Here is a 15,539-nt window from a genome sequence, read left to right as displayed (position 1 = left end):
TATCTCACACGCATAGTAGCAATTCCCCGGTTCCTCGGCGGCGAATTTCAGGATATGGATTAGTAAATACCCAAACATCGGCAGCTGGTACTCCACCCGCGCCAATACCGCCGGAACTGCCAGTACGCCCGCTCCCTCGGGATGTATTACAGAAGGTACAGATCTCTACCGATACTGCGCCTCAAAATAAATCTTGGTACCTCCCTGATCACCAGAGATATGACCGTAGCTTCGGATACTTATAGCTTACATCAGTATCCCCACGAGTCATAATTCTTAGATATAACGTCTGGCTTAACTGTGAATTGGAGTGTGGGAGAATAGACGACTTGAGGAGGGTTTGAACACGTGACCTTTGTGAGGACTATGTTTATAGTGCAAAGAAGATACTATTTCGCCGCTGAGTTCCAGCGACAGCTATGGGAGTTTGTTGCTCCTTATATACAGATATTTCTTAGTACCACGTGATCCCCTGATTACATAATCCTAGCGCTAAGCCTCCTTGTTCCAACTATGAGTCACCCCTTATACATGAGTAATTACCATACATAACCGATGTCGCAATGCCATATTTTTACATTAACAAGTGTATTAGCGCTCGCCTAGTTCATCAATGTCAATCATGATATACCCGCAAACACAGGAAGCCCAGATAAAGTAACATCCTCTAGGAACAATATTGACGCCTGTGAATCCATCCGCTTCCCACTAATCCCGCTTCATAGGTATCATAAAAGAATCCAAAATCAAGGTTACTTAGGTTATTCTCCAACATAGCGACTTTATGTGTCCAGGTAGCCCTTCACCTCGAAATACATAGCCTGAGGTTGCAAAGTTCTCTTCGTGTTCGATGTCAGCTTTTACGGAAATCTCGGTCACAGGTCATCACTCGCTGCACTCGTTGTGGGGGCCATGCACGAGAACCCTTACCCATGTTATTCTCAACCCAAAACAAAGCTTCTCGAGTGTCGCACCAAACACGTGTATGTTTCTACACAAGGTGTGTCTTCTCCACAATGTGAGCCCGAGACTCGACATGGTTGTTCCAGCTACATACCTGAATCACCGCGCCACGAAATAAAATCCATGGAAATCTGCATCCCGAGGCCACAAGATGTTGTTGCCAAACGCCCAGATCTCTTTCTTCTTGGTCTCAACCATATCAAGCAAGATTCCTCTCCCCATAGTTAGCATGACTTCAGCATTACCTAGCACAAACACCGACAATGGCACAAGCCATATGCATCCTAAGATCTATACCACTACATGTAGTCCCTCTATGGACCGCCGTTATGTTGCGATCCGTGACTTGCAATTAACTCTTTCGAAAGTTTTGATCTCCTACGTAACTCGGGTCAATTGGCAAGTCCCCAAACAGCCACGAAAACCCGGGGCAAATTGGGTGATTGTTTCTTTTTGCTGCCCCACGCATTGCCGCTCCACGCACAATCACAGCCCATCACTCACCCTCCATTACATAGGTTGGTATTGTTGTTAACTCATTAATTACATGAGTTATGACGCAAACCCGTTAGAAATAACTGCACTAAGGACGTTTATCTCTCCATTTCTTCCCCCTCTGACCTTAAACGAAACGTGGTTGGTATATCCTATACACAACAAAGAAAGTCCGATGCATTCTCCACATTCCTATCCCACTATATTACAAAACCACACTGATAATCAAATCCGCCCTTGCATCTCGGTGTCATCTTCCCGTAACCACACAAACTCATCATCTGTACTTTATACAATCCATGATCAAAGAAAGAGACTCATGGAGATGCGTACGAAACCACAAAGGAAAAACAAACAAAAAAACAATGATCGCCAAATTTTAACCAGGTCTAACAAGACTCATGCCGACAGCCACAACCTCGCTCCAAAACCCTGACATTACCCAAAAAGAAAAATAAGAAATAAATGAAACTCCCCCACACACTTGGCTTATACTCATTCATTTACGCGTATGCCTTGTTTCCAGCAACCCGCTCGTCATGTTGAGCCTCGGCGAAGACACCGGAGGCGATAGCCTGTTGCTCTTTCGAGACATCGACAGCCTCGTTCCTGCTGGAAAGACCATGAGGAACCCATTCTATATCATGTTAGCATTGTTTTTTTTTTTTATTTGATCATCTAGAATAAATTCGACTTACTGCTAGAGTTCCAAGGGTTGACATTAGCGTCGTTGTACATGTCCTCGACCTGTTCCAACGAAAGGTTGCTGCTCTCGTAAAGGAAGAAGTACACGATAACGGCAGCCAAAAAGTTACATCCGGCAAAGACGTATCCGTATCTGTATCCAATAGCCTTGGTGATGAATGGTGTGAAGAAGGTCAACAAAAAGTTCCACATCCAGTTACCGGTGGTTGCGATGGCGCTGGAGTGTGACCTGGTGCGAAGAGGGTACATTTCTCCGACACAGACCCAGGTACCGGGTCCCCAGGTCGAGGCGAATGAAGCGATGAACATGCAGGCGCAGAGAATAAGAACACCACCAATGGACTTTTCAGAGGGATCCTTCTCGCTACCAATGGCACCAAAGATCAAAAGCCAAGCCATCTGCCAAAGAGCACCACCGATAAGGGTCTTGCGGCGCCCGAACTTCTCAATAAACCACAAACCAGGGAATGTGCAGACGACGTTGACGACACCGAGAATAATCTGAGTGGCGAAAGAGTTGGAGATACCGACAGACTTGAAGATACTCGCACCTAGGTTGTATTAGCTTTTATTTGAGCCGTTTCATCATATTGATATCTAGATTAGGCATACCATAGTAGAAGAAGTAGTTGGCTCCGGTGAGCTGTTGGCAAACCATCAACATGAAACCGAGAAGAGTCCGGTAAAGCGCCTTGCCCTTGGGATCGAAACTGGAGAAGAAACTGGCTTTGCCGGCGGCAGCTGCCTCACGGACAAGAACCTCGATATCCTGGTACTCGCTCTCGATAAATCCCTTCTTGTCCCTATTCTTTGCGCCGGCAATGAAGCGGAGAGCCGCAAGACACTCCTCGTTCTTGTCGTTTGCAAGAAGCCATCTGGGGGATTCGGGCAGGAAAAACATTCTGTTACAGGTTAGACACAGATCGAAGTAAAGATTGACGTGATATCTTACCCAACCATGAGGGAACTGGCCCAGAAGTAACCGATTGCGAGAGGTCCTCTCCATTCGCCGCTGTTACTGACACGAGAAGTACCCAAGTTGACACAGTATGAGGTCAAGAGACCGCAAGTGACAAAGAGCTGATAACTGGCAACCATCGCACCACGGACCTGTTTAGGGACCGTTTCAGACACGTACACAGGAACAAGTGCTGAAAGATGATGTTAGCTTTATTCCCACTGAACCAATTGGGATTGCTTGAGGGGCATACATGAAAGTGCACCGATGGCAATACCACTGAAAACACGACCGATGATAATTTGATACCACGCATGCTGAGCTGAGATGGAAATAGTATTTCCAATAAAGTAAACGAAAACAATACCAATCATAGCCTTCTTTCTTCCGAATGAGTTTCCTAGAGGACCAGCAATCAAAGCACCGATGAGAGCACCGATTGAGAGCATTCCCACAATGAGACCCTCTCGAGTCTGACTCCAGGCATAAACACCCAAACCGCGGTCCTCAGCGAAACGTTTCATGAAATCCTCCATGATGATGAAACCAGAGACTTGACCAGTGTCGGCACCGAAGAGAAAGCCTCCCATAGAGGCAACAAGGCCGAGAATCATGATGGGTCCGGAGACCACAGATCTGATCTCATCGAGACGAGAAGTAGCTACAGCAGACATTGTTTGAGATGTTGATAGGAATTGAGGATGGATAGAGGTTGAGGATAAGCGGGGAGAATAGAGTATTTAAAGAAAAAAAGATGGAGAAGAAGAATGTGGGTTAATAGGTCAGGGGGGAGGGGTGACCCACGGGGAAACGTACAGCAGGACCACAATTCACTAGGGACCCTGGCCAATGGTGGGGTGACGTCGAAGGGGTACCGAAGTGGATAGGTAGTGAAAAAAAGGTCAAGTGGGAAAATTGGGGAAAATGAAACAGCAGACAATTCCTGGTCCCGAGAGGCCGAAGGCTAGTTTGTGACATAGGGACGAGACCAGGAAGCTAGGGAGATGCCTACATCCTTAGAGACATCCAAACCTGGCGGTGAACATGATCATGACTGCAACGATGATGACGATGATGGCAAGAGATGTTTTCAGCTCTTGAATTAATTCGGGAATTGATTTCTACTGAAACAGAAGTACCAGGGTTTACGCCTACACCGAGAATTGTATCCACGAACCCCGCCAAACAATACACGTCTCGTCAGTCACGTCGTGACACTTGGGATTCTTTTTTTCTGTTTTCCCCTTTTACCCCACAGAACATGTATGTACTTTCCCCATGCAACATAATCCCTTAATTATGCTTTCTGTCCCTTTGTGAATCACCTCTAGTCCCGTTGAACCTGCATTCAATTCAACCGTCCTAAAGACCACACTATCCTACCCACAGACAAGATGCTTTACCCATTGTGATAAACACAGTTCTACGAGGGGAAGAATTGGTGGCGATTAAGCTGTGGACGGACATACGAGGTGGGGACGAGATCTGGAGGGGACGGAGTGGGATGGATGCAAGAGGTTGGCCCCTCCGGTTGATGTCGAGATGTCGAGTGACGAAGTGGGTCCGGACAAGGCACCGACACGGAACAAATGCTGTCGGAGGCACAATAATCCGATCCGCCTGCCGACAGCGCCTCCCACGTCACTTTGAACCTGAGATGGATCTCCGCCAAGCCCAGCCCTCCGATCCTAGAAAACCTCACGGAAAAATCTTAACGAGGATTCGGTCCCGGCATCAAGCCTTTCATCAAATCTCTTGTCGATGTGAACTCCGCAGTCCATGTCCGATGGCCCCCGAGACAGAATGTCTTCGGCCGGCATGCACAACGTTAACAACGGAATTCGAACCCCTCCGTAATTAACAGATCGATAGATCTAGAGGCAATATGCCATGCCGCCTCTACCCCTCCAAGAAAAAGATTTCAATTCACTGATTACTATACCACATCTGATTCTCTTCTACTACCTACATCAAGTTGTGGTCACTGGCCCGGTTGCTGACTGCGCTCAGTGAAAGTGGCCATGACATGAGCTTTTTCAACCTCCTCCAAAACAAAATGCAGATCTTTTCTCTTCTTCGACACACCTATGCGGCGACTAGCCCAAACAAATCGCCCTAACTAAACAAAAATGTTTTATCCGAAAAAAAAGTGGCCTGCAACTAGTCCATAGGGCAGCATTTCGCGAACTTCCTTACGGTCCCGTTGAGATTAGTTGAGATGGAAGGCTACTACAGCTACTCTACATACATAGCCCCGGCCCTGGGATCCCATCGAAAATAATTCATCCGTCACCATCGTTCGCCGTCGATATTGTCTCCTGTCTTGAATCACGGAATCTTCAGGCTCAATCATCAAGCATGCGGTGATTTTTTGTATTCTCCCTATCAGTTTGGCCGGTCCCAGTCGTACCATATCACGTCTCCGGAGATTTCAGACGGATGCATGCAAACCAACCTGCAAGAAAGCTACGGCGAGATCCCGGCCGGCATGTATCTAGCGCGCTGCGTGGTGCGGTACCTTTTTCCGATCAGCCACCACCCGTCGTTCGCACTGGCTTCCGAGGCATGCTACCCCTAACCCATAGCGATCAAACATTCCTTGGCATTTAAGCCCTAAGTTGTTCCGAGATGCCGCTAGAACACCGGCCAAAGGACCGCAGCTTCCCCTGGTTCAACAACGGAACCCTTTTCAAAAACGATATGAAAGGGAACAAGTCTGAAAAAAAAAAACCACTTCACACGCTACGAAGGTGAATCTAGTGGGTCTCCGTGAGATTTGATCCAATGATAATTTTCAATTGAAATTTGAAAATTCCATCACGTCAGAGAGCTCGCCGGTTTGCCGGTAACGTCTCGATACCTAGGCTTCAGGACTTGTAATCTTCAGGGTTCTCTATGCCGCGGTATTTCGAGGATTAAATGGTAGAAGGGTGAAGAAGAAGGAAAAAAAAACAAGATAGAAGAAAACAAAACGGAATCTAATGAAACCGAGTTTTTTTTTTTTTTTTTTTCTCCTCTTCCCATTTCGCTCAGAAGGGATACTCCACCACTGGGAAAACTACCGGCACCTTCATCATCCGACTGAAAAATAAAAATCAAACTTCAAAATCGAGATTTCAAAACAATCAGCTCATGAAATAGACTAAATCATCTGCCCGAATTTCGTTACATCTCCCGAATACGTACAGAGAAAATAGTAGCAGCAGGACCCTAACCTCCCACTGGATGATCCACCACGTTACTTCCAGGTACTTGCCAGCCAATCATTTGCCTTTTCCTGTACAGCTCCACTCAAGCGTCATGCGCGGTTAGTCCAACCCGTTGGAAATAATAACTCCGATACAAATTCACCGACAGATCCGACCCCTGTCTATCTAACCCTACGGTTCCTTGCAGAATGCACCGGGATGGAAAAACTTATCCCCGCTCTTTCACATCACTATACCCAAAACGTAGCTATCGGGCAACAACCTCCACCTCATTTCGTCGAGTAAAGGAGGAGAACCCCATTTCTTTGCATTCTCTCCACTCTTTCTTAATTGCCCCCTGGGGAAACCTTCTTTGATTTTCCCCAGTGAGGGGGATAGCTACGTGCTTCAGGTGGGGAAGCGGGGTTTAGACGATTCATTGAATGACCGAATGAGCTTTTGTCGGAGCAGCTTTTTGGAGGAAGAAACGGATCAATTGAATCGCGTACTACGGAACGGAAAAATTCATCTCATTTTCCCTATCGACATGTTAAAAATATCGGATAATTTAGTTGTTACTTTTTCACTCACAAAGGAGAGCGGTTCGTTTGTCACAATGAACGGTCACGGATTATCACTCGATCTTGAGACAACCACAACACGACGTGCTGCTGCTGCTTTAGACCCGGACACAAGAGCGTAATTAACTCAAGAGCACTGACCACTCATGAGCCACGTATGAAAGTCGAACCCCGGCATACAGGACACTCCCTATTAACCATACTCCCGCACAGACCTGGTCCACGCAAACAATCAACTGAGGACAAGATCTGTATTCTGCCTTTTTTTTTTTTTTTTTTTCTCCGCAGAAGTCAGTTCAATGGAGCTTTAACGATGAGATTCACGTGATTCTTACTTATCTCAGTCAAGTACACCATAGGGTTGGTGTTTGCCGCTTCATCCAGAATTGGGATATTCTTAGGAATTAGCATTTCGAGCTTTGTGAAATTGCAAGCTTATATTTGATCCGGATGCGAATGTCTCGGATAAAGCCGAGCACGTGAGTTGAAATTTGGTCTTTAAGTTGTAGCTAGGCTACATGTAAGCACATACCAATGAGGTCACAGAATAGCACGCGTTTACATCACCTGTTCTGTATCATACGTATCTGGGGCCGGACCTTGTTCTTAAGTCACACGCACGATAAACCAAGCGAGGCACTGAACGGCCTACGAAATAGGGAGACTTCTAAATAGTTATTAGTGCTCTTTCCCTAGCTATGTTCTGGAACGTGTCACGCCAAAATAGTTCCTTCAACACGAAAGAAGGGTCAAGTATTGGATATTCGATGCGGTCTTGTGATGCAAATTGCAACCTAGCAAATATACAGTTTCCGGTAGAATTATTGCGAAAGTCAGAGCTAAAAGAGTGGATTTTGTTGGTCTGTGCTCGTAGCAAAAGTCTTTTAAGGGCCAATAGGACTATCGGGTCACGGAGAACCCACTTTCGCAATAATTCTACCGGAATCTGTACTTTAATCCCCCTTCTCCCCCGATTTCCCCGAGGTACAAGCAGTAATAAAACAAGACTTAGACTACTTTGTTATGGGAAAACGGTGAAAACGGTTCCAAGCTTTGAGTATGGGGGACCGGAAATCGGAAATGAACTTCAGCATCTATACCCATATGTTGATCAAATTCGCGGCGTGCCGGTCGCCGTTGATCCAGAACCATAAGCTCTTTACCCATTAACTTATTACGCAGCGTACAAGGGCTTGGATTATCTCCAAACCGCGCGAGCCACACGTTTTCATCATCAATACTCCATTAGGACAAGCTCGGGCGATCTATTAGACGCTTCGACTTCATCACTTTGTCGGTTACACGCGAGCTCGCATAGGTTTATAGATACAAATATTTATTTAAAAACAACAACTCGCGGGGGTCTGTTTTGTACTCGTAAATACATACATGCAAAGCCATATGGGGCGGTAAATGTGTCAAAAGTAATTTTACCAACGGTAGTAAATTATTTTACCACCGGTGGTGAAAATAATACCAGTATTTATACCTATAATCCTAATTTTCATGATAAAAGCACAGACCTTTTGACCAAAAGGGGCCATATAATGCCAATATATATGAAGATTGTCCACCGGTGGGAAATTTTCATATGTTTTGGCATTAATGATTGAACATTTACTTATGTAGTATAACGCAGCATAAAGACCGAAACCCAGTGTTTATACGGTGGGAAATGTACTAATGTAGGATAGCGTGCAGACACAATGACTGAAATCCAGTGCTTATACCACCGGTGGTAAATAATTTACTACCGTTGGTAGAATTACTTTTGACACATTTACCGCTCCATAAAGCCAGAGAGAAAAGGAAGTAATAAATAGATAACCGAATTTGCCAGAGGCCCAACTTTCTTCATGAGGAACATACCCAGGGTGCCAGAAAATGATGTACATTTCCATTGAGCTTTTTACCACATCTTTTTGCAGTATGGTAGTGGCCTATTGGGATATTTATATTCAACTACCGCCAAATGATATATGTGTTCTTAGTCATAACAAAGATACCCCCAAAATGTGCGTGCGTAGGAATATTGAAAACTTCTTCCTTAATCAGGGTCAAGAATCACGTCGTTTCAGAACAATGCAGGCACGAACAGACAATCCTATTATTTGTATCTTCCTAGCCTGTTTATGTAATGTTTCCATTAATAAATCTATTACTTTTCAATATTATCAATTAATTGATCCATGCCGATCACCCGGAGACCTGGTCGTTGATCAAAAGATAATCTTGATCTAATCTGATGAATCATAATGACTAATCAGGATCAAGATCAAATGGAGTGATATCGTATGAAGCAGGTCCAATCTTCTGCCACGGGACAACTTAACGACAAACACCTTGAGGATTCAAGATTTCTGAACTTGGATAGGAAATTTCAAATGATCACGCAAAAACCGCTCCCCTTGGTACATGTATGTACTTGACAAGTCCGACTCAACGAAGCATTTTACTCAGTTTATCTCCACACAGGGCACAATCCAAAGCTTCGTATGTACAGTTTTAATATCAAAACTCCGCCACGGATCATGCAACTGATTCTGACCATTAATTGCGTTCGTCGAAGGCATCAACTGGCACGCGCACCGCTGGTACATGGCTAGCTTGGACCCCTAAGTGATTAATAATAGACGTCCTGCACGTATATTCAGTTATCAATAAGTTAGTACCGGTCTTTGACTTTGAGACGCTGGACGAGCATTAACTTTGGCAGTTGAAGCCACGTTATCACAAAATCTCACTCGCGTTTGTGTCTTGGCGTCATCAAGTTACATATGTTATGATATGTGCAGCCTGGTTCGGGTTTTTGGCTCAAATCCAAGTGTAGCTACAATCTGGCTACCCGCACCGCATATTAGATCAAGACTTTTCAGTCTTACACATGAGCAAATTCATAGAGCACAATGTTTGTTCGCTGTAACCGATTTTCACCAACCAATTTTCCCTTTCGATCTCAAGTCCCCAGCTCAGGCTCATTATCACAACTCTTCGCCTAATTAATCCCTTATTTGTCAATGCCGATCAATAAATACGGGACGAAACTCGTATAAATTTTTTATTGTCTGAAACGGATTTCCACACGCGCTAACTCGATTCTTCACCAGAATATTCGATGTCCCCAGGGATTCGCTAAACAACTACCGCGGCCAGGAGTCTACACTACCCACCAACAACTCGATTGCCAGCGATAATTCAGTTAGATGCCGGAAAGGCTGTGCTGATTAATTGTATATTAAACAGGCCCATTGGCAGATCTGCAGAGAGCTATGGGCCCAGATGGCGGGGAACAGTACTTCCAGGTCTGTGGCTCCGCATACTAGAGTTCTAAGATATATCTACGTTCTGGCACACAGCTGCAGTAAATACTTTCCGGACCCTTTAAGAATATTAAGGAAATGCATTGCGTATGTGTGGTTACAACGGCGCCGTGTAATCTTATAGAGATTCCCCTTCCAACTAATTCCGGAACGAACAAAGAATTGCATCAGAACTATAATCTGGGAAACCATCACCCCTCAGAGTTTTTCGAATGACTGATGATCGGTATTATTAGTAACGCTGTCACAGTTGTTGTGTGTGGAAGCTTTGCCCCAATTGGTGTAATATCTACATTCTCTTATCTGGAAGTTAGAAAATAACGTTTAGTTATAAAGATACACGAGAATGACTGCCCCACCGGGTACAAGCACATCTAAGAGCTCTGCCATTGGGTGCCTCATATAACTCTGAAAGTCTAAGTTACTGCGCATATTACGAAATGCGCATATGCAACAAAGTAATAAATTAGGGAAAGTGCTATATATATGATTGAGTCTCACACAGCGTTCAATTGAGCGAGACAGTGGACTGAGACAATTATTTAATTTGTCGAAAACAAAGAACAAACCTATTCTCCGAAGATGTTTCATTCCTTTTCCCTTTCGTCCTTAAGTTCAAAATTCGAACTCAGCCCCATACTAGGCGGAAGTTCAATGTAGAAACACTGATACAGCGATTCTCATCACCATATGTACTTGCTAGCTAGACAGGCACAACCGATATTGCAATACAAACACAAAATGAAAAGCCCTGGCTTGCGCGCTACAACCCATCCACGAACCGTTTTCATAATCACCCAAATCATTTTTCATTACAATCATTAACTATCCATAGCTACAAAAAAAAAATTGCCCCAAAAGAAAACCGCTCCAAAATTGCTCAAACCCGATATAGTACGCCCCTAGCGCTGCGGTGCATAATTCATCTGTCCCTGGGTCTGGGGCGCATAGCTCATCTGCTGCGGCGCTGCATACCCTCCCATCTGTGCCCTCGCCCGCTCTCTGTCTCTCACCTCCATATCCTCTTGAATCAACGTACAGCTACCGCAGCAACGATGTCTACAGCAATCGCCCACCCCGCCTCCTTGGAGGTTGTATCTGTATCTAATTTCATTCCGCTGACGACTCGAACCCGAGCCGCATGTGCAAAACCAGGATATACACTGTTCAATTAATCCTCTATTAGTATCGAGACTATAGCAGAGCGTACGGGCAGCGGAACGCTTACGGAGAGGTTTATACACGACCAGTTCTTCAAGGTTGAAGGTGAGGTCCGTATCCGCTCAAGGGTTCTACTGTAAAGAACGCAGGGGAGACAGAATCCCAGAAGACCTATTTGTGTCAATTTTCTATCAGCAAAGCTGTCCCCACAACATCATCAAGTGATTAAAGTGGTAAAGTAGTACATGTCGACATGTCGTCGAAGCAATCGCACATGTCATGCTGCCACGGGCCTGGGGGTCCATGCTGTGGTGTATAGTGTTCCGAAAGTCGCTGGGCAGGTTGGGCATATTGAGGGTGAAATTGGGTCTGCATTTGCATCTGTGGTTGTTGTTGCGGTTGCGGTGGCTGTTGGGACAGTGGATACTGATATATCGGCATTGAGTTTACTGGCGTTGGCATCGCGGGTACAGGGGAGGCGGCGACATTCGCGGTACGATTCTTCTGATAGTCTGACATTTGATTGTGGGTATTCATAATTGAATTTTAATAAATTGGTACTGAAAAGTAACAGGAAGAGTGGATGAGACCGGATGGTGGGTGGTGATCCTCTTATGCTGCAGTTATAGTGCTCATAAAATATATGTAGCTAGGTAGAGTAGGTACACAAAAAAGGCCAATGCAGCTTTGGTCTGAACTGTGGATTTCGGGGATGTCTTATGAGTTGAGTGCAACAGCGGTCTGCATGCCTCAATAATTGGTCACAAACACAACAAATGCCACTGATAATGTACCAATTAATGCAGGTACTAAATTAGAGTGCCTACAGTTGCACTTTGTTGAAATATACATGATTATGTAGAGTAGATACTCCATATCTGCTTTCTCACACTTATCATACCCCGTACACTAGATTTGGGCTATGAAAAAGATCACGCTACCATGCACATACAGGTTCCTCCATTTGATTCCTCTCCACTCTCCACTAAGTCCACTTTAGATAGTTGCATCACTAGACACGCTGGGGCTGAGGTTTGGTTATTTTCCAACGTTACACGATGCGTGTGCATGTAGCACGAATTCGCGAACGCAACCAAAGAACCAATTGAATGCCATAGAATAAAGCGGCCTATTGATGCACGCGGAGATTGCTTTAGAGCTGTTACACGAGTGAACTAATAAGACATATGTATTATAACATGAGAAACATACGTACATGCTGGTGTTGGACAAACGTCTTAGATCTTATCGAACTACAATACGTATCCCTTCGTCTGGCAAAAAAATGCTGTCCACCCCCCAAAAAGCAAATTTTATATGTGGCTTTACTAACAGATCCCGTTATTTCTCTTATCAAATAATAGATCTCACATACAAATATAATTCATGTGTTATAGGGTGGGCAGCATTGCCAGACGAAGGGATACCTAGAGTAGGTATATGTAGATTCTTGCACCTACAATAATTGTTTTGATTAATCGATTCGCGTATTCAAGTTTCCCTTTATGGCATTGCATTTGTTAGAAATCGGACGAATCATTTTCACTGTGTTACGGCCGTTCCTCGAGTCGTCGTCGTTGGAGGACCGGCTGTGCGATCGATAGAATTCTTGCAAGGTATTTTATTTCCCTAGCCAGTAACACAAACTCTACCTACAGTTCCCTGTTTCTCCAATAAATCAATCTCTCGTTATGCGTGTATTTAAGGGGGTGGTAGTATCTATATCTAATCCACCATCAATCGACCAAGTTCCTCTAGCGACCCAGGGCCAACTATAATTATAAGGTTAAGCTCAAGGATCTTCTTTCTTTATACCTGGTACTCCAGATGCCAAATCTTTCCCATATGTATCTACACACAGCCACTAATCGACCTCACCAACTTTCAATTTCCATAACTCTCCCAGCACCCCCTCCGTCTTACTTCGGAGTGCGTTATGAAACATTACGTTCGTCATGAATTCCTTCGCACCATTAATCTTCCCTGCAGTCTCCCTAGCAAATTCGTAGTCCACATACCTGCGCATTACTTAGAAAAGAGTTCAGCTAATCAGATTAATGATTTCACTTACATATCCTCGATATATGTGGCAGCGAACACTGGAACCTGATTCTGTGCTAATACTTCTTCATCGTAGAGTTTCGGCCAGTCTTCATATTCTGCAAGGTTCTCCGCCACTTCCTCCATCTTGTGGAGCTCAGCAAAGTCGCTGAACATCCACTGATATATCTGCTTCCATTAACCACCGCTATGAACTTTATAAGAATAAGCGGGAGATTACCATTTCACCAGTGAAGTAAACAGGCTCGGTGTCTTCGGCTTTTTTCATATCCTCCCACGAGAATATTGAGGGCTTACTAGAATCCTCTAAGACCCTTTGGGCGGACCATCGTGATGACTCACTGTATGAGCAGCAAGGTTATAGTTAGCTGTAGGTAATACCAAGAGATGTGGAGACGGACCCCTGGCAGTAAATCATTTCATGGCCGATGGCGTAGATGGGATTCGTGTCGAAGCTTTGGTGTGACTCAATAGAGGAGAGGGTTTTGTAGGTCAAAGCTCCAAATTGGTTAAGGTCACTGGCGGCATTTTGGACAAGGACTAATAGTTGTTAAATCGATATCGGATAAATGTACATCCGTTACAGTAAGGGGGTTGTTACTCACTATGCACAGAATCGATTCCTCCTATCCCGAAGTCAGCGCCCATCTAACAAAACAGAAAGGACAAAACGAGATAGAGGGCCATACCATGTCCCCCAAACGCCAAACCCAAACTCAGAAACCTCTCCGGTGTTAACATTCCCTCGCTTGGCATAAACACCTCATTATTTTCCAGATACTTCATAATATCCCTTACCCTTTTAATATCTCTGGGATATTTCTCGTAATATACTTTGTTCCTAGATTTGACCTTGAGGTACATACGCCTGTATACTTCATCTGGGTTGTTGACAAGTGGGGGCATTCCACCAGTGGTGAACACTAAGGGGGAATTAGTTGAGGTACGAGAGTACAGAGTGTAGAAAATGGACTATGGTGTACCTTGTTTAAGACCTTCGGGACTACGGCGAGGAAAGTATCAGCATAATATAGAAAACTACAGGAGTAGAGGATATGCATACTGAAGTGATAGATAAGTAACCGCACAAAAGCCCCCAAACGACTGCCCGATGACCGACCACTTCTCACCCTCCGGAAGCAATGATAAACGTATGGCCTCACAGTCTCTCACTATAAAAGTCATCAGGACTAACTTCATCTTCAATTACGAGGTGAGAAGGATCACCGATGTTATCTGCCCTGAAAAGCTTCACATAATCTGCTTGCTCTCGCACACTGCCCTGTTTCGCCAATGTGAAGGAAGTAATCGGTGTACTCATTCCCGTGCCGCGTTGGTCAATATATAAAACTTGATAGCCCTTTTCGAATAAGAAATCTGTTACCGGATGGGAGCTTGGAGGACCACATCCGAAGCCAGGGCCACCTATAGGATTGTCAAGACATAAGTTTTCATATTCATTCGGGGCGTAGGTACCTTGGAGGTAAATGACTACGCAGTATTGTAAGCATTAGAAGCTTCTTAGGCTTTAGAGATCTTACGAACAATAAGGAAGCTTTCCCCCAGTTGTGCCATCATCATCCTTCTTGTTTGGAATCGCGTTTCTCGCGAAAATCTTAATACTACCCTTCGCTGGATTAAAGTAATCCAGTGGAACCTGAAACCATCTATCCACTATCTTAAACCCACCTTTAACCAAGTTACTAGTTAGCTCATGTAAGGTATAAGTACGAAGCTGTGGCTGGAAACACGAACCGGTAACCCGATATGTCTCACTCTCAGCCTGCAATTGAAGTGCGGGATAGATTTTTGTTCGATTCATCTTAGACATGGCACGCTTGAATCCTATGGGTAAGGAGGTTATAGGCCTTGAGAAACCGCCCTGCCGGAATGTGAACATTCAAATGAAGCTTGCTGTGGTTGGCTGGCTGCCGGGTTGGTGAGAGCGGGGGTTGGAGGTGGTGTGGGCCACCAACCCTAACCCATTTAATCACGTGATCATGAGATGAAACTACTGCATGCTTAGCAAAGGAGGGTGTCAGGGAGCAAAATTGTGGCTCTTTCATAAAGACAAGGATCATGACATGCAGTCATAGTATATTAGTAA

The 15,539-nt window shown here is 44.8% G+C and overlaps 3 protein-coding genes across 3 annotated transcripts; all 3 read right to left on the bottom strand.

Annotated features, from left to right (window-relative positions):
• Positions 1–1,961: 1,961 nt before the first annotated feature.
• Positions 1,962–3,795, bottom strand: H6S33_006216 (uncharacterized protein; the record flags this gene model as incomplete). The annotated part of the gene is made up of 5 exons (XM_044837648.1): positions 1,962–2,095; positions 2,157–2,714; positions 2,776–3,065; positions 3,116–3,314; positions 3,375–3,795. 5 exons carry the CDS (start codon positions 3,793–3,795, stop codon positions 1,962–1,964), a joined length of 1,602 nt encoding a protein of 533 aa, XP_044699525.1.
• A 7,317-nt stretch (positions 3,796–11,112) lies between these two features.
• On the bottom strand, positions 11,113–11,908 carry H6S33_006215 (uncharacterized protein; the record flags this gene model as incomplete). Its single annotated transcript, XM_044837646.1, has 3 exons — positions 11,113–11,373; positions 11,439–11,542; positions 11,617–11,908. 3 exons carry the CDS (start codon positions 11,906–11,908, stop codon positions 11,113–11,115), a joined length of 657 nt encoding a protein of 218 aa, XP_044699524.1.
• A 1,327-nt stretch (positions 11,909–13,235) lies between these two features.
• Positions 13,236–15,263, bottom strand: H6S33_006214 (uncharacterized protein; the record flags this gene model as incomplete). The annotated part of the gene is made up of 11 exons (XM_044837645.1): positions 13,236–13,389; positions 13,443–13,600; positions 13,653–13,773; positions 13,834–13,972; positions 14,038–14,058; positions 14,122–14,355; positions 14,416–14,435; positions 14,496–14,604; positions 14,660–14,923; positions 14,978–15,121; positions 15,188–15,263. The coding sequence occupies 11 exons, from the start codon at positions 15,261–15,263 to the stop codon at positions 13,236–13,238; spliced, it is 1,440 nt and encodes a 479-aa protein (XP_044699523.1).
• Between the last annotated feature and the right edge of the window lie 276 nt (positions 15,264–15,539).

Source organism: Morchella sextelata (genome assembly GCF_020137385.1).
Source record: "Morchella sextelata strain SCLS chromosome Unknown scls_2, whole genome shotgun sequence".
In the NCBI taxonomy this organism is placed as follows: Eukaryota; Fungi; Ascomycota; class Pezizomycetes; order Pezizales; family Morchellaceae; genus Morchella; species Morchella sextelata.
This window is presented reverse-complemented; position numbering and strand designations above follow the sequence as displayed.